Source organism: Emys orbicularis, chromosome 1, assembly GCF_028017835.1.
Source record: "Emys orbicularis isolate rEmyOrb1 chromosome 1, rEmyOrb1.hap1, whole genome shotgun sequence".
Lineage (NCBI taxonomy): Eukaryota > Metazoa > Chordata > Testudines > Emydidae > Emys > Emys orbicularis.
The window spans coordinates 7,382,847-7,410,813 of record NC_088683.1 but is presented as its reverse complement, the minus strand read 5'-3'; the positions used below and the strand labels follow the sequence as shown (position 1 = coordinate 7,410,813).

Genomic DNA, 27,967 nt, shown 5'->3' with positions numbered 1-27,967 from the left:
CAGCCCTGCTCTGACCCCAGCCTCGTTCCCAGCCCTGCTCCGACCCCAGCCTCGTTCCCAGCCCTACTCCAGCCCTGCTCCGACCCCAGCCTCGTTCCCAGCCCTGCTCCAGCCCTGCTCCAACCCCAGCCTCGTTCCCAGCCCTGCTCCGACCCCAGCCTCGTTCCCAGCCCTGCTCCAGCCCTGCTCCAACCCCAGCCTCGTTCCCAGCCCTGCTCCGACCCCAGCCTCGTTCCCAGCCCTGCTCCGACTCTAGCCTCGTTCCCAGCCCTGCTCCGACCCTGCTCCGACTCTAGCCTCGTTCCCAGCCCTACTCCGACCCTGCTCCGACCCCAGCCTCGTTCCCAGCCCTACTCCAGCCCTGCTCTGACCCCAGCCTCGTTCCCAGCCCTGCTCCGACCCCAGCCTCGTTCCCAGCCCTACTCCAGCCCTGCTCCGACCCCAGCCTCGTTCCCAGCCCTGCTCCAGCCCTGCTCCAACCCCAGCCTCGTTCCCAGCCCTGCTCCGACCCCAGCCTCGTTCCCAGCCCTGCTCCAGCCCTGCTCCAACCCCAGCCTCGTTCCCAGCCCTGCTCCGACCCCAGCCTCGTTCCCAGCCCTGCTCCGACCCCAGCCTCGTTCCCAGCCCTGCTCCGACCCCAGCCTCGTTCCCAGCCCTGCTCCGACCCCAGCCTCGTTCCCAGCCCTGCTCCGACCCCAGCCTCGTTCCCAGCCCTGCTCCGACCCCAGCCTCGTTCCCAGCCCTGCTCCGACCCCAGCCTCGTTCCCAGCCCTGCTCCGACCCCAGCCTCGTTCCCAGCCCTGCTCCGACCCCAGCCTCGTTCCCAGCCTTGCTCCGACTCCAGCCTCGTTCCCAGCCCTGCTCCGACCCCAGCCTCGTTCCCAGCCCTGCTCCAGCCCTGCTCTGACCCCAGCCTCGTTCCCAGCCCTACTCCGACCCCAGCCTCGTTCCCAGCCCTGCTCCGACCCTGCTCCGACCCCAGCCTCGTTCCCAGCCCTGCTCCGACCCCAGCCTCGTTCCCAGCCCTACTCCAGCCCTGCTCCGACCCCAGCCTCGTTCCCAGCCCTGCTCCGACCCCAGCCTCGTTCCCAGCCCTGCTCCGACCCTGCTCCGACTCTAGCCTCGTTCCCAGCCCTGCTCCAGCCCTGCTCTGACCCCAGCCTCGTTCCCAGCCCTGCTCCGACCCCAGCCTCGTTCCCAGCCTTGCTCCGACTCCAGCCTCGTTCCCAGCCTCGTTCCCAGCCCTGCTCCGACCCCAGCCTCGTTCCCAGCCCTGCTCCGACCCCAGCCTCGTTCCCAGCCCTGCTCCGACCCCAGCCTCGTTCCCAGCCTTGTTCCCAGCCCTGCTCCGACCCCAGCCTCGTTCCCAGCCCCGCTCCGACCCCAGCCTCGTTCCCAGCCCTGCTCCGACCCCAGCCTCGTTCCCAGCCCTGCTCCGACCCCAGCCTCGTTCCCAGCCTTGCTCCGACTCCAGCCTCGTTCCCAGCCTCGTTCCCAGCCCTGCTCCGACCCCAGCCCTGCTCCGACCCCAGCCTCGTTCCCAGCCCTACTCCAGCCCTACTCCGACCCCAGCCTCGTTCCCAGCCCTACTCCGACCCCAGCCTCGTTCCCAGCCCTGCTCCGACCCCAGCCTCGTTCCCAGCCCTGCTCCGACCCCAGCCTCGTTCCCAGCCTTGCTCTGATTCCAGCCTCGTTCCCAGCCCTGCTCCGACCCCAGCCTCGTTCCCAGCCCTACTCCAGCCCTGCTCCGACTCCAGCCTCGTTCCCAGCCCTACTCCAGCCCTGCTCCGACCCCAGCCTCGTTCCCAGCCTTGCTCTGATTCCAGCCTCGTTCCCAGCCTCGTTCCCAGCCCTGCTCCGACCCCAGCCTCGTTCCCAGCCCTGCTCTTGCTTTGTTCCAAACCTGCTCTTGACTCCAACCTTTGTCTCCAGCACCTGGCCTGGTTGCCACCGCACCGACCACTAGGCCCAGCTGCCACTGCTCCTGTCACTAGGCCTGACCCTGCCCAGCTCAGCTTCTGACACACACCACTCTTTGCCTCTCTGCTGGGAACACACCCCATCCCCTAGGAACCGGCTGAGACCCGCCGAATTCGTCACACATGGGCCACCAGACAGCTGCTGGATAAGGGCAACTACGGACCTGGGCTGGACTGGTCTTGGGGGCCTTGGGCACACGGTGCCCCCAGCTGACCCTCAGCTCCTGGGGCTCAGGGGAGACAGGACCCTGAGCCCCCAGTAGCTCTGGGCTGGGGGAGGGCTGCTCCCACCTGCACCACGTGCGCTTCCAGATGAGGAGGGTGGCTTTGGTCCACACCCAGGTGCTCATGGAAATGCCAGTGCCGAACATGGCAAAGAGGTTGATCTTCTCCACCAGCAGGCTGGGCCGGTTCTTGATCTCACAGTTTGGGATCGGCTTGTTGGTCTGGATGGCGATCGTCACGTTCGCTTCGCACCTGCGGCAGAAACATGGGGCATGACGAGCAGGGGCTAAAACCCACCCTGACCGGAGCAACGGGGAGCCGGGGCACCCAGAAAGCCACCTCCCATCCCCCATCCGTGAAGCGCTCTCCCCTTAGCGCAGCCAGATAAAGGGCAATGACACACACACCCTGCAAGGAGCGGCTGCTGCTTAGATTCAGGGGCTGAGGCCTTCCCACAGCTCGACGGCCCCCAACAGCTGCCCAGACACCGCAGTGATGGGGGCCACGCGAGGGCAGGGAGCTGCTGGCAGCCGCAGGAGCGCCACGCGACGGGCTCTCTGCAGAAGGTTTCAGCAGAAGTCCCACGGTCTGAGCTTCGGGACCACCCTGGCAGGGAACGACCCGGCACCGAACAGAGCGACGGGCTAACGGGCCCATCTCGGGTTCCTCCCGACGTGTCTCCCCGGGATCAGGCACGTCAAGGTGCCCCCGGTCCCCGTGCTGCTAGGCCCTGCTCCTCGCTGAAATGGGAACAGGCCCGGGGCCACGGATGGCCCACGCAGTCACGCCCCGACGTGCCCGTGAGGGGCGACACGGGGACCAGCCGTGGAATCCCCCGGCGACTGCCGTTCCCACGGCATCAGGGCGGGAATCCACACGAGCAGCCAGGCTTCCGCGTGGGGAATGGGAAGAGCGTCGTCACGGGACCCGGCAGCGGAGGGGAGGTCATGGAAAGCGTCACCTTCTTCCAACACGGAGCAAGGAGCGATACTGGAAAACACCTCCCCCCCCCCCCCCGAGACTCTTCCCGCCACTCCGGGTGGGGGCTGGGGGCGCCTCTTAAAGGGACGGGCGGGGCGGGGGGGAGCACGGCCTGTCCCCACTTACAGAACGTACTCCCGGAAGCTCCGCTCCCACTCAGCCTGGTTGAAGAAGTCGTAGAAGTGGCAGGCGAAGGTGATGAGGACGAAGCCGAAGGCCAGGAAGCCGAAGATGCCTGTAAGGAAGCATCAAAGGGCCCGGGGGTTATTCCCACAGCCCCAGGGCCAGGACGCGGCATGTTGCCAGCAGAGGGAAGCCCTAATGGAAACACGATCCAGGAAAAGCGAAGGGAGGGGTCAGACCCGGGCTCCTTCTGCGCCTCTGATGGTGTCCTCGTCTATATCAGCTGCACCCGCTTCTAGCGCGCCTTTCGGCCCAAAGAGCTTTACGTACCGGCTACACAGAGGTCACGTTACCCGGCAGTGAAATGCAGCCACCTCTGGGGAGGACCGTGGCAGCTGTGTAACAGCAGCGCTACACCAGTTTCGGACCAGAAAAGGAATAATGCAGCCAACCTTCCCAGGGAATCTGAGGGAGGCAAAACGCACACTCAGGCTGGAGCTGGGTTAACTTGGCAGAGAGGCTCCGGGAGTGGCCAGGACCTGGCTCTCGTGCCTTACCTGAACGGCGGCGCCTCCAGCAACCCCAGGCCAGGCTCGTGTTCACTATGGACTCAGAGGCGAGAGCGCCCTCAGTGAGCCACTCATACCCCTCCCTGCCAGTGCCACCGCTTCGTGCAGGCCCTGGGTTTCCCCGGGAGGCTCCTACCCAAGGCTGGCCCTTTGGGACGGGCGAGATCACGGCCCGGGGCAGAACGCCGGCAGCGAGGCACGAGTCGAGCCCAGACCCGCCCGGCTTACCCAACCGTAACATGGTCTCGTTGATTTTGCTGGCAGCTTTCTCGCTCAGCAGGCCGGGGTGGTTGCTTTTGATGGAGAACAGAGTCATGACACCTAGGACAGACAGACAGCAATACAGGCGCGTCAGCCGGGACCTAGGCTGCCAGATCAAGCAGCTAGGGAGCACCCCGGCGCACCCATGGACTCGGCGGCTATGGTACGTAGAGCATCACAGAAGAATGGCCATATTGGGTCAGACCAAAGGTCCAGCTAGCCCAGTATCCTGTCTTCCGACCGTGGCCAGTGCCAGGTGACCCAGAGGGAATGGACGGAACAGGGAATCCTCAAGTGATCCATCCCCTGTCGCCCATTCCCAGCTTCTGGCAAACAGAGGTTAGGGACACCATCCCTGCCCATCCTGGCTAATAGCCATTAATGGACCCATCTTCCATGTACTTATCTAGTTCCTTTTTGAACCCTGTTATAGTCTGGGCCTTCATAACATCCTCTGGCAAGGAGTTCCACAGGTTGACTGTGCATTGTGTGAAAAAATACTTTCTTTTGTTTGTTTTAAACCTGCTGCCTATTAATTTCATTTGGTGACCCTCTAGTATGTGTGTTATGGGAAGAAGTAAATAACACTTCCTTATTTACTTTCTCCACACCAGTCATAATTTTATGGACCTCAATCATATCTCCCCTTAGTCATCTCTTTTCCAAGCTGAAAAGTCCCAGTCTTGTTAATCTCTCCTCATACGGAAGCCATTCCAGACCCCTAATCATTTTTGTTGCTTTTCTAAACCTTTTCCAATTCCAATATATCTGTTTTGAGATGGGACGACCACATCTGCATGCAATATTCAAGGTGTGGGCGTACCATGGATTTATACAGAGGCAATATGATATTTTCTGTCTTATTATCTATCCCTTTCTTAATGATTCCCAACATTCTGTTCGCTTTTTTGGCTGCCGCTGCACATTGAGTGGATGTTTTCAGAGAACTCTCCACAGTGACTCCAAGATCTCTTCCTTGAGTGGCAACAGCAAATTTAGACCCCATCATTTTATATGTATTGTCGGGATTATGTTTTCCAACGTGCATTACTTTGCATTTATCAACAGTGAATTTCATCTGCCATTTTGTTGCCAAGTCACCCAGTTTTGAGAGATCCTCTTGTAGCTCTTCGCAGTCTGCCTGGGTCTTAACTATCTTGAGTAGCTTTGTATCATCTGCAAATTTTACCACCTCACCGTTTACCCCTTTTTCCAGATCATTTATGAATATTTTGAACAGTCCTGGGCCCAGAACAGACCCCTGGGGGACACCATTTACTTCTCTCCATTCTTAAAACTGACCATTTATTCCTACCCTTTGTTTCCTATCTTTTAACCAGTTACTGATCCACGAGAGAACCTCCCCTCTTATCCCAGGACAGCTCACTTTGCATAAGAGCCTTTGGTGAGGGACCTTGTCACAGCTAAATACAAGATTGGCTGGTTTCACCTACATTTAATGCCCCAAGAACAATTATGTGAGTGAAACCAGACAATCACGACGCTCTCAAATGAATTCTCCCAGGAAAAGGATAAAAGACAAAACCGCCCAAACACTTTTCGCAGAGCGATCACTCCATAGCTGACCTCTCAGTCCTCATCCACAAAGGAAACCTGCACAACACCTTCAAAAGATGAGGCCGGGCGCTTAAATTCATAACTCTGCTAGACACTAAAAATCATGGGCTGACCAGCAACACTGGATTTATGGCTTATTACAACAATCTCCCACCCCGCTGCCTTCCTTCCCCCCCCATGACTGGAGGGGTATTAACGGGCCACTTCCCCTTGAATGGTCCCTTAGAATATGTGCTAACTACTTATGCTGAACTATCTGTTGCTCTTGTATTTAGCTGTGACACTCTCGGTACCTTTCCCAGACCAAAGAGCTCTGGGTAGCTCAAAAGCTTGTCTCTCTCTCCCCAAGAGAAGTTGGTCTCATAACAGCTATCGCTTCACCCAGCTAAGGGATTGACTCCTTTGGCTCGGGGGACAGCGTTTCCTGCTTTCGCGCAGAAGGTTCCCAGACCAAACCCCGCTGGGTTGTTAGCACCCACCTCGGATCAGGAAATAGCCTCCCACGATCAGCACCAGGCCGATGGGAGCCAGGACGAAGCCAGCGCGGTACCGATAGTTCTTGTAGCCCACAAAGCAGATGCCGCTGACGGAGTCTCCGTCCACCTGGTCGGGGCAGAGTCATCAGTGTCCGTCCTTCCCCAGCCTGGAGATTGGGCTGGAAATCTCAGGAGAATGGGCTGGGAAACCAGGGCTGTGCTGTCCCTTTACAGGGTGAACCTGGTGCCCATCCAGTGATGTGGCAGCCTATGGCTCTGCCATTTGGTAGACCCAGGTTTTGTAGATGACCCTGGCGTCGGGTGCTTACTGGGGAGGGAGTGGGATGGAGATGGAGGCTGGTGCCCCCTACGGGTGAGTTTGAGCAGCCTGGGTATGGCCTTTGGGAGCATGGGCTTGGAGATAAGCAGGGCCCCATGCAGCCTATCAGTGCAGGGAAGGCACGAAGTGGGGAGGGAGCCAGGAACATGGGGGGGGGGGGGGGGGGCGCTGGGAAATGCTGAACCTCGCCTGGAACACACAGCTGATGTTCAGATACAGGGAGCCTACAGGAGGGCCACAGGCAGTGGGGTCAACAAATGGAGTAGGACTGAGATGAGACGCTGAGCTGGGATGGTTCCTGCTCACCAATAAACCGATCATCCCCAGGGCAGCGTGGCGGGACCTTCCCCCTTCCACTGAGAGGGGAGCATCCCTTGGGGTCCCCAGGGTGGGGTGGGCACAGAGGTCTCCACGCCGGGTGCCCCGTACCTGGGCGACAGCCAGGATGGCGACAGTGAGGACGAAGGGGATGGACCAGGTGACCAGGTGGAAGTAGGAGGTCTTGCCCAGCAGCGGCTGGTAGGTGGTGCCCAGCGCTTTGAAAGAGGTGTGCCAGGCGTAGGTCAGCATGACGAACCAGATCACGCCCGACATCAGCGAGTAGTAGACGATGACGAAGATGATCACGCAGGAGAGCGTCTCGTTGGAGCTGTGGAGGCAGGACGGGATAGGACTGGGGGGTGAGAGGGGGTCTCTCCCCCATCCCCCACTCCACTCCGGCTTGTTCCTGACAGACAGATACGGGCTAGCCTGGCTCAGCACCCAGAGTGTGTCCACGCCCCCCGACAAAGCATCTTGCAGTCTGCAGGGCCACATCACCTCAAGGGGCTGTGAGCCAAACCCTGATCCTGTGGGAGTCAGCGGGAGCTTTGCCCAGATCCCCAGCCCTGTTCCCAATCCCACCGGTTCCCTGACCACATCTGCTGGGCCTGGTGCCTATGGCACTGCCCCTCCCATAGCGGGCGAAGGCAGACGGAGGTGGGGGTGGGTGGGCGGGCGGAGGTGGGGGTGGGCCCGCCCTGCGGGGCGGAGGTACCTACGTTGGCTCTCCCAGCCGCATGGTGCCGTCGGCTCGGCACACGATCTCGCCGCGGGCCCCGTCCATGAACTGCGCCAGCCAGCCGATGCTGCCCACGAAGAAGCAGGCGTTGACGTAGAAAAGAATGACGGCCGGGTAACGGTTCGAGTTCTTCCAGTCGGCAACAAACGTGGCCTGAGGCGGGGTGGGGGATGGGAGAGAAGAGCCGGCAGATGGGCCGGGGTCTATGGCTGTGCATCACTCGTTCCAGCCCTTGCTCCAGACCCCTACTGGTCAGCCCCGCAGCCGAGAGCAGCAAAGGCTCATGCCAGCCACCAGGGGGTGCTCTGAGCCAATGCAGATTTCACTCTGCCCCCTTCCCGGCCCCGGGGGATCAGCTCGCGGCCGGCAGCCCCCCCCCGCCCGCTCCGCTCACCAGGGTGAAGAAGGTGCAGAAGATGGTGACGGAGCTGAAGGCGGCGATGTACAGGTGCATGTCGCGGTGCTCGTGCTCCGTGAAGAGGGGGTTCTGGCACTGGATGCCGCAGCCCTCCACGTCCTCGTACCAGCTCTTGGGGTTGTCCGTCTGCACCAGCGGGGCCTCGCAGTGGCCCGAGCTGTTGAACTTGAGGTTCTGCACCTCGTTCTGGGGGCAAGCGGGGTCAGAGAAGAAAGGAAAGGGATCGTTAGGGGTCGGAGGGACGCTGTCAGGAGAGGACGACCCACGCTGAGGGCTGGGAACCAGGACTCCTGAGTTCCTAGTCCAAGATCTGCCACTGACAGCCTCCCGGCCTTTGGGGGACCCGCTTACCAGGCCTTCCTCAGATAGGGATTACTCCACACCCCAGGGAGGTGGTGACACTGAATCCGTTGGGTGAAACCCCGGCCTCGCTCAAATCAACGGTGGTTTTGCCATCGATTTCCATGGGATCGGGAGTCCAGCCCAGAGTCTGTAAAGCCCCTTCCAGCCAAAGTCCTTCTTGTGGGATCCTGCACTAAGCCAGCGTGGCGTGGAAGCATTTCAGTTCTCCCAGGGCAAGGCAGGGGGGAGGAATAGCTCAGTGGTTTGAGCATTGGCCTGCTAAACCCGGGGTTGTGAGTTCAATCCTTGAGGGGGCCATATAGGGATGTGGGGCAAAAATCTGTCTGGGGATTGGTCCTGCTTTGAGCAGGGGGTTGGATTAGATACCTCCTGGAGTCCCTTCCAACCCTGATATTCTATGATAACTCTGCGAGGGGAAGGGACGTGGGAGGCGGGCTGGAGAGGGGTCAACACAGAGGCTCTGCCGGGAAGGGGCCTGGGGCAGAGAGCCTTGGCAATCTCCCCCTCTCCCCCAGTCAGGGTTAGAAGAAAGCCAGTCTCACTGCGGTTCTGTGCCAGTCACAGGACGCTTGAAAACTGACCGTCGATAACCCTCATCCTGGTCTCGCTGAAGCCGTAAAAATCCCCGCCCCCAAATATTTCAATTGCCACCAATTTTTCTAAAACTCTTCCCCTCGCCAAACACACGGTTTGGGCCTAACCTACGTGACTATGCCTCTAAAGGGAGATTTCCTGTCATCAGAACAGTGGCAGGAATACCTGGTACCTCACATTTATAGACCACCTCCCAGGGAACCTCCAAACTACAAGGATCTCCCAAGCACTGCTGAAATGCAGCCTCCTCAGGTGCGGAACAGAGTTCCTCAACAGTGTACAACAGCCCTTTAGGGAGGGAAATCCGGAATAACTTCACTGAGATTCCCGGGGGGATTTCGCTGTAGACAGGAGATAACTGTCCGCTTTGTTTTGATGTCCCGGGCACAAAACAGCACCTCTAGCAGCACAGCGCCCCCTAGCACCATGCAAGGGCATTAATTCAGTACCAACTCTGAAGGAAGAGCAGCGAACACCACTTCCTGCAGCACCAGGGTTTGGCTTAAGGGCTTCCCACCCAGGTGAATTTAGAGCCTGCGAAAGGGGCTGGACTGACAGCCCTGGAACAAGAGGCCTCTGGTTAACTGCAGAACAGGCAGAGCAACGTGTTTCAACCGTGCACAGGGCAAGTCAGTTGCTATGGTCCAGCCCGTCCACAGGACCAGAGGAACCGCTGGATGGAATCAGATCGGGGGGCCAGAACTGCGGCTGGCCCTGCTGTCTATATAAAACGTCTGATCCTTTGCTATTTCTGTGGATGAAGAACCTCCATGGCTACAGGGAGCCAACTAGTGCCGCTTGCGGTAACTCCTGTGATGTGACCGGTCTCCTAGGAATTGAATTGAGACCCACCAACTTATGGCCATCAAATGACTCATCGCCACAGCTAATGCTCCCCTCCCCAGCCAGGATCGGCACCCCTCCCCTGGCTGCACAGAGGGCGCTGGAAGAGGCCCGGGGACAGGCCGGCCGTGCCGTCGGCTGGACACCGGGCACAGCGGTGAGGTGTAAGACACCTGCTTACCGGGCAGCCCTCGGGAAAGCGGTCTGTGGTGCACTTGAGGAAGTCGGGCCAGCCCCGCTCCCGCTCCACGATGGTGCACGGGCCCCGCGTGGCCTGGCACAAGGTCTGGCTGGGCAGCTCCACCTGGCCGTCCTCACACTTGGGCATGTACACGGCGCAGAGCAAGGGCTGGATCGCGTCCCAGCAGCGAGGGGCGTTCCGCAAACCTGGCCGAAGGAAAAAACAGCAGTGGGAACTTGGCACGGGCTTAACACAGTGGCTCGGCACCGCCCTCTAGTGGCTAGGCCCAGTGACTACAACAGCCAACCACCTCCAGCTCAAGGAGTTACTCCGTTAGCTCAACCAGGACAGGCCTGTGCTTCTGGTGCTGAAACTCCCGGTTCAATCCCCGATGGCCACCACAGTATCTGTACACGTGCCACTACTGGGACATGTAACGGAACCAGGTAGGTCTGACATGCTCCATCCAGCGCCGGATAATGGCGCACACACAGCCAGGTAGTTACCCCCTCCCTCCCAGTCATAAAAACTGGGGTTTATTTTTGGACCTGCACTGTTAAATGGTGCAGGGAAAAGATCAAACTCCCAGCAAGCAAGCCCACACAACACTCCTCCACCCTTCCTCTATCTCCCTTAATCAATTAATAGATGTCAGGACGGGCAGGGGTGGCTGCACACCGTGGCTAGGGTGACCAGATGTCTCGATTTTATAGGGACAGTCCCAATTTTTGGGTCTTTCTCTTATATAGGCTCCGATTACCCCCCACCCCGTCCCGATTTTTCACACTTGCTGTCTGGTCACCCTAACCGTGGCGCTAATAGACCCTCAGTTCTCAGATATTCCAGCTGTTTCCTGTGTCACAAATCCACCGTATGGCGAGTCCTCTGATTATTATTTTTAGCGTCACGCCAATACGTTGCCGTTTATAGCACCTCTGTGAATGATCTCCACATGCTTCACAAGGCACCGACATAACGCACCAGTGGAAGGCAGCCACCTCTGGGGTGGAGGAGGACAGCGGTAAGGAGAAGGGTCTTTGGGGCTGAGATCCCAGGGGTAACCCTCCCTTCTTAGGACAAGCGCCATGGGACGGTCAGCCTCCCCGCAGCACAGACAGGGCTTTTGAACCAACACCTCCTGCTAAAGAGCCAGGCCCAGCGGGTTACATAGAGCAGGGGTGGCCAAACTGACTGACTGTCCGAGCCGCGTACGACAATCGTCAGAAGTTTGAGAGTCGGGGTGCCCCTGCCGGGGTTTGGGGCTTCAGCCCTGCTCCGGCTGAAGCCCTGAGCCCCAGCAGTCATGCCCTGTGGGGTTCAAGCCCCTAGACTCCCCTCCCCGCTGGGCAGAAGCTGGAGATGAGGTGACACATGGGGGTGGGCATGTGGGGTCACGTGCCCCCCCCCCCAGATTTTTGCCAGGGTCACACGGTGCCACCAGGCCCCCTCCCTGCGGCCATGGGGAGAGGCAGCGGTAAACAGCTGGGAGCTGCAGGGAGAGCCGCTGCTTTTTGCTGCTACCTCTCCCTGCGGAGCTAAAGCAGAGGCCCCTCCCTGCAGCTCCCAGCTGTCTGCCGCAGCCTCTCCACGCCGCGCTAACACTGGGAGATGCAGGGACTAGGGCAGAGGGGGGCAAACTACAGCCTGCAGGCCACATCCGGCCCGTGGGACCCTCCTGCCTGGCCCCTGAGCTCCTGGCCTGGGAGGCTAGCCCCTGGTCCCTCCCCCGCTGATCCCCCTCCCCCGCAGCCTCAGCTTGCCCCGCCGCCGGCGCAATGCTCTTGCCGGGCAGCACAGCTGCAGAGACGCGGCCTGACCCGGTGCTCTGTGCTGCGCGGTGGCGTGGCTGGCTCCAGCCGGGCGGTGCGGCTGCCTGTCCTGGTGCTCTGGGCGGCGCGGCTGTAGCGCCGCCAGCCACCGGTGCTCCAGGCAGCGCAGTAAGGGGGCAGGGGGGGTTGGATAGAGGGCAGGGGAGTTCGGGGTGGTGGTCAGGTGGGGGTGTGGATAGGGGTCGGGGCGGTCAGAGGGCGGGGAACAGGGGGGTTGAATGGGGGCAGGGGTACCAGGGGGCAGTCAGGAAGGAGAGGGGGGGTTGGATGGGGCGGCTGGGGGCAGTGGTTCCAGGGGCGGTCAGGGAGAAGGGGTGGTTGGATAGGGCAGGGATCCAGGGGGGGCAGTCAGGAATGAGAGGAGGGGTTGGATGGGGTGGCCGGGGGCAGTCAGGGGCGGGGGTCTGGGGGCGCTCAGGGGACAGGGAACGGGGGGGTTGGATGGGGCAGGGGTCCCGGGGGGGCCATCGGGGGCTAGAAGGAGGGGTTAGATAGGGGGCGGGGCTGGGCCACACCTGGCTGTTTGGGGAGGCACAGCCTCCCCTAACCGGCCCTCCATACAATTTTGGAAACCCGATGTGGCCCTCAGGCCAAAAAGTTTGCTGACCCCTGGACTAGGGGCTGCTGAGCGGAACGGGGGGTGGGGGTGGGGGAAGTAGGGTAACCAGACAACAAGTGTGAAAAATCAGGACGGGGGTGGGGGGTAATAGGAGCCTATATAAGAAAAAGCCCCCAAAATCGGGACTGTCCCTATAAAATCCGGACATCTGGTCACCCGGGAGCGAGGGCATGCCTGGGGTATGTGACTCAAGCTGTTGGGGAGGGTGAACATTTAAATTGTGCTCCCCCCACTCTCAGCAGGCACCAGTCGCCTCTGGCAGCTGCCCTGAGCTCCACCACCCCACCGCAGGGCAGAAGCCCCGAGCCTCCCCCCACCAGTGGAGAACAGAGGGGACATGGGGGGGCTCCGCAAGCCGCACTGTAACCATAGAAGAGCCGCAAGAGAGTCGCGAGCCCCGGTTTGGCCACGCCAGGCCTAGGGTTCCCTTTATCTAGCCAAGGAGGAAGACAGGCTAAGCTGACTCCGCTGGGATTTGAACCTCCGGCTCCAGGGAAACGGGTAGAGCACGGAGCCGGTTATGAACTGAATTAACCCTTAGTTGCCAACGAAAGCCCTACTTTAAATAAAAAAGCAATAAAGATGAAACGTAGCGAGTGGTCGAATGGCTCCTCCCCTAACCTGGGCCCACGCCTAGGCTGGGAGGGCAGCTTGGCCCCTGAGCGGGGACGACCCCAGGAACAGCTCTTCAAACCTCCGGCTCCCCGTCATCTTGTATCAGTACCATCCGCCATACCGGGTCGGCCCATTGGTCCAGCGTGTTTGAAATCCATTGTCTCTCAGTGACCAATTACTGAATCTCCCGTGAAAGGCCAAACAAATACCCCACAATGCACCAGGACAGTTGTACCAACACTGTGGTGTGGAAAAACTTCCCCCCACCCTCCCGGTAGTCATAGATCATAGAATGTCAGGGTTGGAAGGGACCTCAGGAGGTCATCTAGTCTAACCCCCTTGTCATAACTATAAAGGGAAGGGTAACAGCTCTCCTGTGTACAGTACTAAAATCCCTCCTGGCCAGAGACTCCAAAATCCTTTTACCTGTAAAGGGTTAAGAAGCTCGGGTAACCTGGCTGACACCTGACCCAAAGGACCAATAAGGGGACAAGATACTTTCAAATCTTGGGGGGGGGAAAGGCTTTTGTGTGTGCTCTTTGTTTTAAGGGGTTGTTCGCTCTTGGGACTGAGAGGGACCAGACATCAATCCAGGTTCTCCCCATCTTTCTAAACAAGTCTCTCTTATTTCAAACTTGTAAGTAAAAGCCAGGCAAGGCGTCTTAGTTTTACTTTATTTTCTCAACTTGTAAATGTACCTTTTACTAGAGTGTTTATCTTTGTTTGCTGTACTTTGAACCTAAGACAGAGGGGGGTCCTTTGAGCTCTTTAAGTTTGATTACCCTGTAAAGTTATTTTCCATACTGATTTTACAGAGATGATTTTTACCTTTTTCTTTAATTAAAAGCCTTCTTTTTAAGAACCTGATTGATTTTTCCTTGTTTTAAGATCCAAGGGGGTTTGGATCTGTTTTCACCAGGAGTTGGTGAAAGGAAGGAGGGGGGAAGGGTCAATTTCTCCTTGTTTAAGATCCAAGGAGTTTGGATCTGTATTCACCAGGGAATTGATGAAAAGTTTCTAAAAGCTTCCCAGGGTAGGGAATGGTGGCAGCGGACCAGAACTAAGCTGGTAGTTAAGCTTAGAAGTCCTCATGCAGGCCCCTACATTTGTACCCTAAAGTTCAAAGTGGGGATACAGCCTTGACACCCCTGCTCAAAGCAGGACCAATCCCCAGACAGATTTTTACCCCAGTTCCCTAAATGGCCCCCTCAAGGATTGAACTCACAACCCTGGGTTTAGCAGGCCAATGCTCAAACCACTGAGCTATCCCTCCCCTCGTGATGCAAATGCTTCCCCCTCAGCAGCATCGAGGCACCGGTCCTGAGCCTGCAGCTGCTTGTTTAGTATTTGGCTTCCCCGGCACTGCAGGACGCTCGGTATCATCTCCGATCACAGGGCCGTTCCCTGCTGTCTCAATACCCACTGGCCCCCCTCTGATGGGAGCGGCGTGCCTTCATTGCCAGCCTAGGCCCATCTGGGCTGGGGAGGCGGGTGGAAGATTCTGTATCTCCTTCCCTGTCTCTTGAGCTCGGTGACTGACGCACTGAACGGTCCAACCGGCCCCGTGGGCCAGGCTGCTGAGTCATCCAGGGCAGCCCCTGCAGGGACACGGCTCCTCCTGCCGCGGTTGTTTGCAAGGGTTCGGTAATCAGCGGCCGGCTTGCAAGCAGGCCCTGTGATTAGCCCGGCTCCGCAGCCCTCCTGCTAATGGGACTTTTTGAGATCAACAAGTGAGCGATTTGCACGGAGCTGGCAAAGCGGGTGAAGGATCACAGAGATGAGCTCACTGCAAACACACCCGGGATACCAACGCATCCAGAACACGACGACATCTAAACACAGCTTCTTCTCTTTGCCTGGCCTCTCTGCAACGTTAATTAGCTTTGTCTTCCCCTTCTCTCTCTGTAGTGAATTATTGCTCCTTATGGAGAAGGCAGTCTGGTCTAGTGCTTAGAGTATGGGCGCAAGTGTCATGACTAAGGCTCACAGAGGTCACGGAAGTTGCAGCAGGAGTTTGGGCGTGGGGGGCTCAGGGCTGGGGTGCAGGGTGGTGCTTACCTGGGGGGGGCTCCCAGTCCCCAGAAGGGAGACAGGAGCTCCCCTCCCTCAGCGCCTAGCTCCACGGGCTGCCCCCGCCTGCAGGCACCGCCCCTGCAGCTCCCATTGGCCGTGGTTCCCAGCCAATGGGAGCTGCAGAACCTGGGCTTGGGACGAAGCGGAGGCAGCACATGGAACTAGGAGCTGCCGTCCCCACTTCCCAGGAAGGGAGCCTGCCCCAGACCCACCACTCCCCCCTCCCACCACTCCCCAAGGCCACAATGCCCCCTCAGCACCTGCGGTGCCCCCTGGGCCACGACTTCCCCCCTTGTTCCCCCAAGCACCTGCAAGGCCCCCAGGCTGAGACCCCCTCCCCAGCACCCCCCAGGCCGCGCCCTCCCCCAAGTTTTGATCGGGGGGCATATAGCAAAAGTCATGGACAGGTCATGGGCCGTGAATTTTTGTTTATTGCCCGTGACCTGTCTATGACTTTTACTGAAAATACCCGTGACTCAAATGTACCTTTAGTCATGACTCCTGGGTTCGCGTCCCAGCTCTGTCATTGACGGACCGTGTGAGCTCAAGCAAGTCATTTAAACCAGTGGTTCTCAACCAGGGCTACATATACATCAACTCATCTAGATATCGGCCTAGTGTTACAGCAGGCTGCAAAAAAAAGCACCCACGAAGTCAGAACAAACTCAAATTTCATCCAGACAATGACTTGTTTAGACCGCTCGATATACTGTACACTGAAACGTAAGTACAAGATTTATAGTCCAATTGATTTATTTTATAATTCTACGGCAGAAAGGAGACAGTCAGCATGTTTTCGGTAATAGTGCGCTATGACACGTTGGTATTTGTGTGTCTGATTGTGTAAGCAAGTCGTTTTTAAGTGAGGTGAAACTTGGGGGAACGCAAGACAAATCGGACTCCTGAAAGGGGGACAGTCGTCTGGAAAGGTGGAGAACCACTGATTTAAACCTCTTGGTTTCTCCACTCCCCCCTACACAAAACGGGGATAATACTGCCACCTCTCAGAGATAAGGGATAGCACTACACCTTGGGAGCCTCCCTGCTGCGACTGCAAACAGGCTAGTTAGTGAGTGCCAGGGGTGACACCAGTTTGTCCTGTGGACACCTGTTCACTAAGAACTGGACTAGGACCAACAACATATTGAAGTTATTTCACTCAGGCCACTAAACTGCCATCCCTGCGAAGACAGCAGTCCCCTGAGCCAGCCCGTCCTCCAGAAATATAGTTCTTTGAAACACGCCACACATCGTTCACCCGTGGAACTCACTGCTTCAGGACAGAGACAAATAGTAAGATTCAAAATAACGATGAGACACGCATCTCACAGAACAAAAAGTCAGTAAGGCACAATTAACACTTTAACCGTGTCATGCCCTTACTTAAGAGAACGCTCGAGTTGAGAATTTAAACATAAATTATTAGGCAATTCTAAGCTGAAGGGATAAAACAAGGTCAAATTTCACCCAAAGTTTATAAGCTTTGTAAAAAAACAACCACAATCTCAAATGCTAAAGTATTTTTTATTAAATGTAAAAATAAAATAAAAGAGAGACCACCTACAAGCCAAACTCCTTTTCAGCATTTGCAAAGTAACACCGTGGCGTCATGCAGGCGCCTTGGGGCTCGGAAGTGATGAGAAAGGGGGAGGTGGAAGTGAAACAGATGATCCTGTTTTGTTAATCAAACCGATGAGAAATGCCAAGTGTGAGCAGCTGGCATAAGAGAAGCAAATTAAAATTTTTAATCATTTCCATGTTCATTATCTCACCTGTTGTTTGTAGAATAGGAAAGGCCGTTCATTTATTAAAAACATTTGGATTTTTATCCTGACCAGCATTTCAGCATCAGTTTTAACTCCACCATTGGTGCCCCTGCCAATGTTGGCACACGGTACATATCCGACACGGCCCTGGGTCCTCACCCATCCCCCTCTTACAGGTCTGAGTCTTTCCCAGACCCCGCTCACTTCTAAATACGGGTCAGAGACTCCCTCACAACCTCACCCAACAGCTTATACCAACAGAAACCCCCCCAACCATCTTGCAATGGGCCTGGAAAGTCAGTGGATTATATCACCATGTGACAAGTTAGGGCTATATTCATGCGTATTGGCATGGAAGCAAAGTTAGTCTCTGGAGAAGCGAGCATTTCCTGTGTGTATGTGGAGGGTTGGTAGGGGACATGTGGGTCTATGAACTGTACTGGAAAGTTATGCGTGAAAGAGGTTGCGGGGGGTCTGTCTCTGGCTACTTCAAGAGAGTGGATGGTTACAGGACAGCAGCACAGGGGGCAGAGTTAAGGTTAATCTGGGAACTACAACTGCATGAACACTGCTGGCTCTGCATCCCACTAGATTTAGACTAAGGTCCCCTTGTATTTCTAAGGACCAAAAAATCTTTTGCATGAAGTCCCCGGTGTCGTTTCAGAGCAAGCGGAGCTTTTAAGGGGCCTGGGTTTCATGGGTATTTAGTGAGCGCGGTTCCTGAGCTCAGAGAGAAGCGGGCGTGGTTCCCAAGGAGCTGCAGTGTAAGTGAGACACAGACAGTCTTGTATGTGCAAGCAAGCAGAAGGCTGTACAGTGGCTGAGGAGCGTGCCTGCGTCTGGCTGATGAACAAGAGTGAACAAGCCCTGACAGGTGCTGGCCTCATGGACTCGTACACCAGAACCAACTTCGGCGGAAGATTTGGACATGGAGACGGAAGCGGCCTGGTGAGTCCCACAGGAGAAGGAGGAGATCCAAGGGGGAGCGGCCTGGAAGAAGGTGGGAAGAGAGATGGGCGGGCAGGAGCTGAGAACAAGGATGGAGGGAGGAGAGGGTGTTGCCGTGTGGGGACTTGGAGGGGAGGCAGCCGCTGAAGCAGACAGCAAAGTGAACATAGGGGACGAGGGGTGCGGCTCACGTGATGGGAGTGGAGGAGGCATCCAGGTTGGGCACAGGGAGCTTTTCAGCAGCAACTGGGCGAGGAGGCAGAGGGAAAAGTTCAGATCAGGCGTCCCCACCTGAAATGTGATAGGGGGACATCCTGGAGGGAGATGAGAGGGGAGCGAGAGCACAGACTGGGAGGCGGAGACGCTTATTTGGGGCTGAACTGCTGAATCCTGCTGTTTGAACAAGAGCGATCTGAGGTCTGGGAAACCGGCCTTACAGCGACAGGCTAGAGACGCTCAGTCTATTTCATTCACCCAAGATAAGGCGAAGAGATGACAATGATGGTAGGGGGAAGACATTTGCTAGCAGAGGGCTTGGCTGTCTCCTTGATTCTGCAGCCTGCATTAACCACGCACCAGCCACAGAACGCTTAGGCTCTTCTACTTACTGTCTGTGCTAAATGAGACACAAACACACCCATATAAGACACACCCGAGAGCCTCTCTCTCAGACACCCAAAGCCTCTCTCCTCTCACTCCTAGCAACAAGCAGACCACGCATTCTCAGCGCCAAGGGGAGTCCGGTCCAATGGTCAGAATATGGACCTGGGTGCCAGGACTCCTGGGTTCTATCCCCACCTCTAGGAGCAGACCTGGTTCCACTCCCAACTCTGCCACTGATTCTCTATGTGACACTCTGCTGGTCACATCACCCGCCCTGCAACTCGGTTTCTCCACCTGCCAAATAGGGATAACACTTCTCTAGCTCACCGACGTGCCTGTAACACGCACTGAGATCCTCAGTTGGAAGTCACTAGAGCAGACCCAAGCATTATACACACCAGGGTTAAATACACAAACATCCGATATTGATCTTGGGGAGTGGGGCTCATCTTATAGGCTGGCCACTGGGCTGACTCCATGGGGGAGAGATCTTCTACCCTCTCTGCATTCACTCCAGCTTTCCCGCTCCTGCTCTGCTGCAGGGCCGTGATCACAGGGCTGGGGGTACAGCCGGGGCACCCCATGAAGAAAGAAAAGGCAGCTCCCGGGCCACCCCGGGAAAGAGCACGTCTTCCCTCTCCGCCTACGGGAGCTTTTTAGTACAACATATGCCTGGAGTAGGAGCCGTCTGGAGAATGCCCCAGTGCACTGAGCCACTCCTCACTTCATCCGCCAGTCCAACACACACTGTGCGAGCAGGGGAACGCAGGGGCCCCCGCACCCCTTTGCTTCCCAACAGGGGCGCCTTTCCTCCCTCCACACAGGCTCATAAGAGAGGCTGGGGGAACCTTCCCCTCCCAGCGGGCACCGAGGGCTGGGGAAGGGATCCTAGAACCGTTGCCAGCCAGGAGGCAGGGCTGGCCCCTTTCCAGACAGCTGCAAACGCACCGTTTGCCTGTGCCTGTTGGAATCTGCATCAGCTGATGCCCTAGGCCCCAATCTGCTGCAGCCGCCCGACCCCTCCACAGAACGTCACAGTCCCTGGAGGATATCAAGCCTCAGAGAAAGGCTGGCATTACTGGAAGATTTCTGTGGCAACCGCATGCCAGGTTTTCCAAAGGGCTCAGCGCTGGCCTAATTCCGCTCTCACTGAAGTCAATGAGACTCCCATTGGCGTCTACGGGAGCTGGGTTAGGCTAACGCGGAGGGGTTTTGAAAAGCCCAACCCGACAGCTTCTTCAAGAAGTGCAAGCTGCAGAAAACCCTGCTGCCCGCAAAGAAGTTGTGACGTTGGCTAAGGAGACTCACCCCCACTGATCCAACGACCCAGCTCCGGCCGGCTTCCAATGAAACCTTTAATGCTTTTTGTATTTAGAGATTAAAAAAAAGTCAAATGAAGCCTATGCACTACTTTGCATTGAAACCTAAAGACACGTTCAAAGGGGATCCAAACAGGGCCGGGAGCGGAATGGGTCTTGCTACTTCACTAGCATCTGCAGATCACTGCAGCTAAGGGGAAAAAATGACCTGTCAGTGCTTCAGGCCACAAATTGAGGGAATCAGGAATAAATTTCTTCCCATGATTCAGTGTTGCTCTATATTCACAGAGTTCGAGGCCCGAAGGGGCCATTAGATCAACCTGCCCTCCTGTGTAACCCAGGCTGTGACATTTCCCCCCGTTTCCCCTGGGCTGAGCAAGTAACTTGCATTTGACATAAGTGTATCTTCCCAAAAGGCCTCCCTCCAGGTTTGATCTGAAGACAGCAAGAGCTGGAGAATTCACCATTTATTAAAGACGACGTTAGGACCCCGTATTTCCTCCCCACGGATACCCTTATACGCTGTAATCAAGTCACCTCTTAATCTTCTTTTGGACAAGCTAAACGGACTGAGCTCTTTCGGTCTCACTGTGAGGCATTTTCTCCAGCCCTCGAACCATTTCCGCGGCTCTTCTCTGCACCCGCTGCAATTTTTCAACATTCTTTTTAAAACGCAGACGCTAGACCTGGACGTGGTATTCCAGTATTTTGCCATCGACAGAGGTAAAATCACCTCCTTTCTCCTATTCCCCATCCGGCCTTTATGCATCCCAGGCCTACATTAGCCCTTTTGTCACAGGATGGCAGTGGGAGCTCATGTTGAGTAGCTTGCCCACTTCCACAGACACTGCGTTCCAGGATGCAGTCCCCCATTCTGTGCCTATGTCCCTGTTCTTTGTTTCTAGGTGTAGAACTTTGCATTGGTCTGTATCAAAACACATATACAGAATTGGGTTCTCATGCTGCACCCATCACCATGGTATCGGAGCGCCAGAAATACATCCTATGGTCCTTTTTGGCTTCCTTTAAAGCACACGGCATGCCAGATGAACCACTGGTTGACTCAAATATGGGCATCTCTACCTTCCTAGAGCTATAACTCCCCCGTCCCCCGCAGATATCATCCTCGTATTGAGGGATAGCCGACGAAAGCTATAACTCAGGCTAATTTGGGATACAGTGTCCAGTGGGCACAGCTAAAGAAGCATCCAATCACCAGTGAAGGAAATTCCCCGACCTCCCTAGGCATCTGTTCCATTGTCCTACTGGTCTTACAGTTAGCAAGAGTCTTCTGAGATTTAATCTAAATCTGATTCCTGGTAGCTGTGTCTACAGGCAAACAGTCCAAAAAGGAGAATATACTAATAGTAACAGCGCAACACGAGTTCAGGCAGAGACAATAGTAGCCATGTATGGCCCTCATACACTGCAAGCCAGTTGGTGCTGTTGGTTTCCTCCATCTATGATACATGGACGTCTTCCATCTTTAACAAGGAGGTGCATCCTATGGACACTGCTTGCCCCGCGTCCAATGCCTGGCCCTGTTGCATGCAGGGCTCCGTAGTTTCAACGGTATGCACACAGATACTAAAGCTGGGGCCAGCTTCAGTGCGCACCAGCTAATTCAAGTTAGATTTGGCGTGTGGGATCCTGGCAGATTGCCAGCTAGTCGGCTGGGGAAAGGTTGGCTGCCCCCACGCCACAGGGTGTGCTGATGAATGCTCAGAACGGACGGGGCACACCAGACCACCGGGGCAGCAAAAGCTCATTTCGTTCGGTGAGCCGTGATTTGATCATGGCGAAACCCGCCCAACGCACTCGGAGAGTGAAGTTCTCCATTCAGCCACCCACCAGGTACAGCCAGGACAACAGCCCCAAACCAGTATGTCTAACTCCCGACACCCGCCCCAGGAGGCTTTCACGGCCCACTCTCTTGGGAGTTCTAACGAGGGGGCCACCCTGGTTTTGTTTCCTAGGAGTTGGGCTGAGACCAGTGTCATATACCAGGTGATAACTTACAGCTCCTCCTGACACCGGCCAGGTCAGAACTGGCCTGCTAGAGATCCAGGAAAGAGACAATGGCTCATTACCAGTGACTCTCAACCTTTCCAGACGACTGTCCCCCTTTCAGGAGTCTGTTTTGTCTCGCGTACCCCAAGTTTCACCTCACTTCAAAACGATTTGGTTACAAAATCAGACAAAAATACAAGCGTCCCAACACACTATTACTGACAAATTGTTGACTTTCTCATTTACCATATAACTGTCAAATAAATCAATCGGACTATAAATATTGTACTTACATTTCAGTGTAGAGGATATCGAGCAGTCTAACCAAGTCATTGTCTGGATGAAATTTTAGTTTGTACTGACTTCGCTGGTGCTTTTTTTGCAGCCTGTGGTAAAACTAGGCCAATATCTAGATGGGTCAATGTACCCCCTGGAAGACCCTTGCGTACCCCTGGTTGAGAACCACTGTCCTAAGCCACCCAATTCCCCCAGCTCCCTCATCTGCACCTGACCAATTCCCTCCCCATCTTTCCACCCTCATTCTCCAGGGACAGCAGCCTTTGGAGGGTTCCCCCTCCAGGGCTGGGAATCAGCTGCTGCTGCGACCTGGATTCATGGAAGCCCAGGCTCTGTGGAATTGTCCCTGGTAACTGCTGGCTCCTACCTGTTTAGATTACAGACAACAATGGAAGGTTGGTCCAAGCCCTCCTGGCTGCAGGGAAGAACACTGATTTACTGGGGCAAAGCAAAGCCACCCTCCATTCTGCCTCGCGGATCAGCTGCGAAACTGCCCCCCAGCTCAGTCCTGAGGGCAGACAAGCGGCAGGAAAAAACCCAGCCTGGGACTCCGTACCTGGCTGGAGCGCGCGGCACCAGCAGACCAAGAACCACTTTCCCCTTTGCACTTCCAAGCACAGACCTGCTCAGGGAAGCCACCGGTGGGAATGACCAGTTGCTTTCCTGGCCACACCTGCACATCCGAGAGCCTCACCCAGCGTGCCATCCACGGTCCCACACAGCTTGGCGCTGTCTGAACCTAGGGTCACTGTAAGGCTGGTGTGACGACACACTGCGCGCTGTCAGTGGGGACTGAACCCTGGATCGTCAGTACCAAAAGTACAGACCTCCGATGCTCGCACTAAAGGAATCCTGCTGCCAGCTGTAGAAGGCTCTCCCCACTTAGGTAGGCCCAGCCACTTTAAGCTGGTGCATTACAGCAAAGGGAATAAAGGGAGTCCAGGATACATCTGTAAGGAGAACTACACTCCCCTGTGACCTGCCCCCCCAATTCCCCAAGCCCCCTGTGAGCTCTGCTTCTCTCCCCATTGCCGCCTGCACTTGCCCACCCGATGCCCAAGTGATCTACCACTGTATGGTGTGCCCTAAAAGACTCCCTCATTTTAGACCCACTGGCCCCGCCGTAACACCCCTGTATGGCCTGTCCCCATGCTCCTCCAGGCTCCCTCTGAACTTGTCCTTTGCCCCCCCCCCTGCACTTCCCCCCAATACCACCTGCATTTGCCCCCAGCGCCCCATGACGTGCCCCCTCCCCCAAGCCTCCTGCATGACCTACCCCTCCCGCTGCATTTGCCCACAGCCCTTCCCCCATGACCTGCCCCTTCCCCCAATGCTCCCTACATGACCTGCCGCTCCTCCTGAATTTGCCCTGCCCCGTGCATTTGCCTCCTGGCCCCATAGCCTACCCCCCTGCATTGGTCCCCAGCACCCCATGCCCTGCCCACTCCCCCTGCATTACCCCCCAGCCTCTCAATGCCCTGCCCCCCTGCATTGGCCCCCCATACCATGCCCCCTCCCCATGCACTGGCCCCCAGCCCCCATGTTCTGCCCTGTGCATTTGCCCCCTGGCCCCATAGCCTACCCTCTAGCATTGGCCCCCAGCCCCTATGTCTTGGCCCCCTCCCCCTGCATTAACCCCCAGCACCCCATGCCCTGCCTGCTCCCCCTGCACTGGCCTCCAGCCCCCATGTTCTGTCCCCCCGACATTAACCCTCAGCCCCCTATGTCCTGCCCCTGCATTGGCCCCCCACGCCCTGTCCCTCCAGCCCCCCATGCCCTGCCCCCCTCCCCCTGCATTAGCTCCCAGCCCTCTATGCCCTGCCCCTCTGCATTGGCCCCCCCATACCCTGCCCCCTCCCCCTGCACTGGCCCCCAGCCCCCCATGCTGTCCCGCCCCACATTAACCCTCAGCCACCTGTGCCCTGCCCCTGCATTGGCCTTGTCCCCCTCTCTCTGCACTGGTCCCCCATGCCCTGCCCTCCTCCCCCTGCATTAGTCCCCCCGCCCTGCCCCCCATGCCCTGCCCTCCTCCCCCTGCATTAGTCCCCCGTCTCCCATGCCCTGCCCCCTGCATTAGCCCCCCCGCCCTGCCCCCCATGCCCTGCCCTCCTCCCCCTGCATGAGCCCCCCGCCCCCCATGCCCTGCCCCCTGCATGAGCCCCCCGCCCCCCATGCCCTGCCCTCCTCCCCCTGCATGAGCCCCCCGCCCCCCATGCCCCTGCATGGGCCCCCCCGCCCCCCATGCCCTGCCCTCGTACCGGACCAGAGCAGCAGCTTGTCGTGCGCCTCCTCCTGGGAGCGCGAGTCGGCGGCCAGCAGCGTGGAGGTGGCGGCGTAGGGCAGCGCCGAGCCCAGGCAGGCGTTGGAGCGGAGGCGCTCGCAGGGCGCCGCTCGCTTGCAGCGGTCCCGGGCGGCCGAGGCGTTGAGCTGCTCCCCGCGGCAGGCGGGCGGCCCCGGGCCCAGGCTCAGCTGCAGCAGCAGCCCCCAGAGCAGGGGGCCCCGGGCCCAGCCCGCCGGGGCCATCCCCAGCCCCCCGCGCCCCTCCTCGCCTCCCCTAGGGCGAGCCGGGCCCCGGGGCCGCGGGCCACTTTGCAAACTCCCAGCCATCTTGGGCAGCCTCGCCCCGCGGCCCCCCCGCGCCCAGGACCATCCTAGCGACCCCCCCTCCCCAAATATCCACCCCTCAGCCTGCCCCCTTCGCTCCCCCAGCCCCCGGGGGCACTCCACGAGCTCCTCAAAATGTCCCGCAGGCGGGAGGGACGGGCCTTGAAACGCGGTCCCCCCCCCCCCCGCCCGCTCCTTTTCTTGCGCGCAACAACCCGAAAAGTTTGCAAAAAAGTTTGCAAGGGAAAGGAGGAAAGTTGGAAAACAGCCTCCCCCCCCCGCCCCGAATCCTTCCCCCCCGGAATCCGCCGCCTCCTCCTGCTAGAAACTTGTCTTGCGCCTTCTCCTTTCCTGCCTCCTTTGTTGTCCTGGCTCCTTTCTCAGGAATGCACAGGCTGGAGGGAGCCAAAAAGAGCGAGCGAGAGGGGCCCTCCCCCTGCTCCGCACGGACAGCGGCAGGAGAGACGTGGGGAGCAGAAAGGAAGCCCCTCAGCCCCTCGCCTGGCTTCCTAGCAGCGGGGATCTGTGCAAGTAACGGGGAGGGGGGTCCCCCCACATCGGGGCCTGGTCAGCAGGCAGGGAGAAGAAAGCCGGAGCTCCCCCGAGGCTAAGGGAAACCCCTGTGGCTTGAACTCTTATGGCACATTTTGGGCAGGACAAAGGGACTGCACAGTGCCCCAGAGCAGGCTGTGTGTGTGTCTAATTCCAACTCCAGTTTGTTCCATTTCCAGGCGCTGCCCTTTGGCACCCGAGCCGGATTCTGCTCGCTGCCCTCTGCCAGGGAAGCCACGTTCATACAATCATAGACTATTAGGGTTGGAAGAGACCTCAGGAGGTCATCTAGGCCAGTTCTGGAAGCGCCCTGGTTTTCAAAACGACGGGCACCCATGATTTGTAAAAAGCCGCTGGGAGCCACAACCTCCGTCTGAATCCTTGCTCCGAATCTGCCCTCCGTTCAACGCCTTTGTCTGCGGACCCTTTTTTGGATCGTGGAGTTCAGACCCTCCCGGGCAGCGGTTTTCAAGCCGTGGTCTGTGATAAGCCCTGCGGGTCCGCAGACTGTCTAAGATTTCCAAAGGGGGTCACTCCTCCATTTGAAAAATTTTAGGGGTCTGCAAATGAAAAAAGGTTGAAACCCCCTGATCTAGGGCAGTGGCTCTCAACCTTTCCAGACTCCCGTACCCCTTTCAGGAGTCCGATTTGTCTTGCATACCCCCTTCTCTACTTCCACACCCCTCACTTAAAAACTACTTGCTTTCAAAATCAGACATAAGAATACAAAAGTGTCACAGCACAGTTACTGAAAATAGTGCCGACTTTTTCATTTTTACCATATAATTATAAAATAAATCAATTGGAATATAAATAGTGTACTCACATTTCAGTGTATCGTAGGTAGAACAGTATAAACAAGTCATTGTATGAAATTTTAGTTTGTACTAACTTTGCTAGTGCTTTTTATGTAGTTTTATAAAACTAGGCAAATATCTAGATGAGTTGAGTACCCCCTGGAAGACCTCTGCGTACCCCCCAGGATATGTGTAGCCCTGGTTGAGAACCACTGATCTAGGGCAGTAGTTTGGGGCTGCTAATGCCCCTCCCCCATCAACCTAAGGTTTTTGGAAGTTCCCCATCTCCGGCCCAGCTCTGTGATCATTCATTTCCAGTAAATCCTTTACGTGGATTTTGTATCACTCCAGAATGTATTTAAATATATATTACACATTAATGCTATAGATTATTATTTAGCTATCCATTACTTACCTATAGAAGAGCTATGTATTAGCTCATTTATATTCCGGTAGATTGTCCAAGCCACTTTTAAGCCCCATTGTGCTAGATGCTGGACAGACTAGACATAAAAAACCAACAGTCCCTTCGCTCTAGAATTTTACACTCTGTATTTCCCCTCTGGTTCCAGGCTGTCGTTGCCCCAGTTTTTGTTCTACATGCCCACCAGCGCCCTACCCGTGGTGCAGACCCGCGTGTGGTGGCACTCGCGTTGAAGACGGCATGGATGTTTTTACCACTGCCTCCAATTCAGAGCAACTGTCGACAACATGGGGATAAAAATACCAGCAGGGTCCGGTCCCCACTAGTTCCCCTGGGTGCTGCCCGTGGAGCACTATTCATGGACAGGGTAGACAAATGCCAGGGCAGCAGGGCCTTCAGCAACCCGCAAAACCTAGAGGTGGGGGGAGGGAGGTTGGACCCAAATGTGCCACCCCTGGAACAAGCCTACGAGCCCAGCTGCATGTGTAATGCCGACAACACAGACCCTGGTCATCAGAGGGCAGGATCAAACCTGGGATCCCTGAAACTTAGTGCATGAGCCTGTACCGCATGAGCTAAAAGCCAACTGGCTATTAGCTAAGGCTGTAGAGTAGACTCATTAATCTCTTTCCAAATGGTCTTGGTGCCACTAGAAGGGACAGAACACCACACCCAGGAGGTGTGGGTTACACATGCTGACGCTCCAACAACCTGCTAATCTACGGTGCCAGGCAGCGAGCTGCCTGTGAATTGAAGTGGGTCCTAGCCTGCATCAGAGAACCCTACTGGCCCAATCCCAGACAAAGCTCCCCCTTTGTGTCAACTTTTAGGACAGTGAGTATATGTCTGTATGAAGAGGCGGCAGCATGGGGACAGGGGAATGGTGCCAGATCACCTGGGCACCCCATTTAAACCACCTCTACCTCAGTTTCCCCCTCTGTAAAATGGAGATAATATGCATGCTGGTAAAGGGCTTTGAGCGTCTTACATGATAGACAGGAGCGAAAAGTTACGGTGAGCCCACTTGTGCTAGTGGGGAAGGCTGCTATGATGCAGCAGCTGGGGGGTCTAAGGTCAAGCCTAAAAAAATTAAGCCTGTTAAATGTTTTGCATTTAAATATACAGACACAGCTGTTTAAATAACAATCCAAGGTTCTTAACCTTCTCAAACGTATTGCGCTAACCCGAAACACTAAACCACCATAGGAAAGAAGGACAATGTGTTGTGCTAACCTGTCCAAGGTTTTAATGGTTTTTAAAACCAAGGAATTTCAGCTTAGGTACTGCCCAGCTAAGGGTGAGAACTTGGCCCCCTCTCAGAGTCACTTAATACTTCATAGCTGAGAATTTAGATGATCTGCTTTTAAAGTAGTAAAGAGATTCGCAGGGAAAGATCCAGAGGGTGCTGGAAAAGGCCCTGGACTGGACTCGGGCTCTATTCCTGGCTCAAGCACCAACTTCCTGTGTGACCTTCACTTTGCTTCTGTCTTGTCTGTTTAGACTATGAAGCCGGCTCTACA

General features: G+C 56.7%; 1 protein-coding gene across 1 annotated transcript in view; it reads right to left on the bottom strand.

Annotated features, from left to right (window-relative positions):
- Positions 1-24,677, bottom strand: part of SMO (smoothened, frizzled class receptor) — a 32,925-nt gene extending 8,248 nt beyond the window's left edge. The window contains exons 1-9 of the mRNA XM_065423736.1: positions 24,329-24,677; positions 9,992-10,197; positions 7,987-8,196; positions 7,573-7,745; positions 6,962-7,181; positions 6,196-6,319; positions 4,106-4,198; positions 3,312-3,420; positions 2,271-2,456 (exon numbers count right to left, since the gene is read on the bottom strand). Of these exons, the coding sequence (XP_065279808.1) occupies positions 2,271-2,456; positions 3,312-3,420; positions 4,106-4,198; positions 6,196-6,319; positions 6,962-7,181; positions 7,573-7,745; positions 7,987-8,196; positions 9,992-10,197; positions 24,329-24,677 (1,670 nt within the window). The remainder of the gene's footprint in view (positions 1-2,270; positions 2,457-3,311; positions 3,421-4,105; positions 4,199-6,195; positions 6,320-6,961; positions 7,182-7,572; positions 7,746-7,986; positions 8,197-9,991; positions 10,198-24,328) is intronic.
- Positions 24,678-27,967: the final 3,290 nt, after the last annotated feature.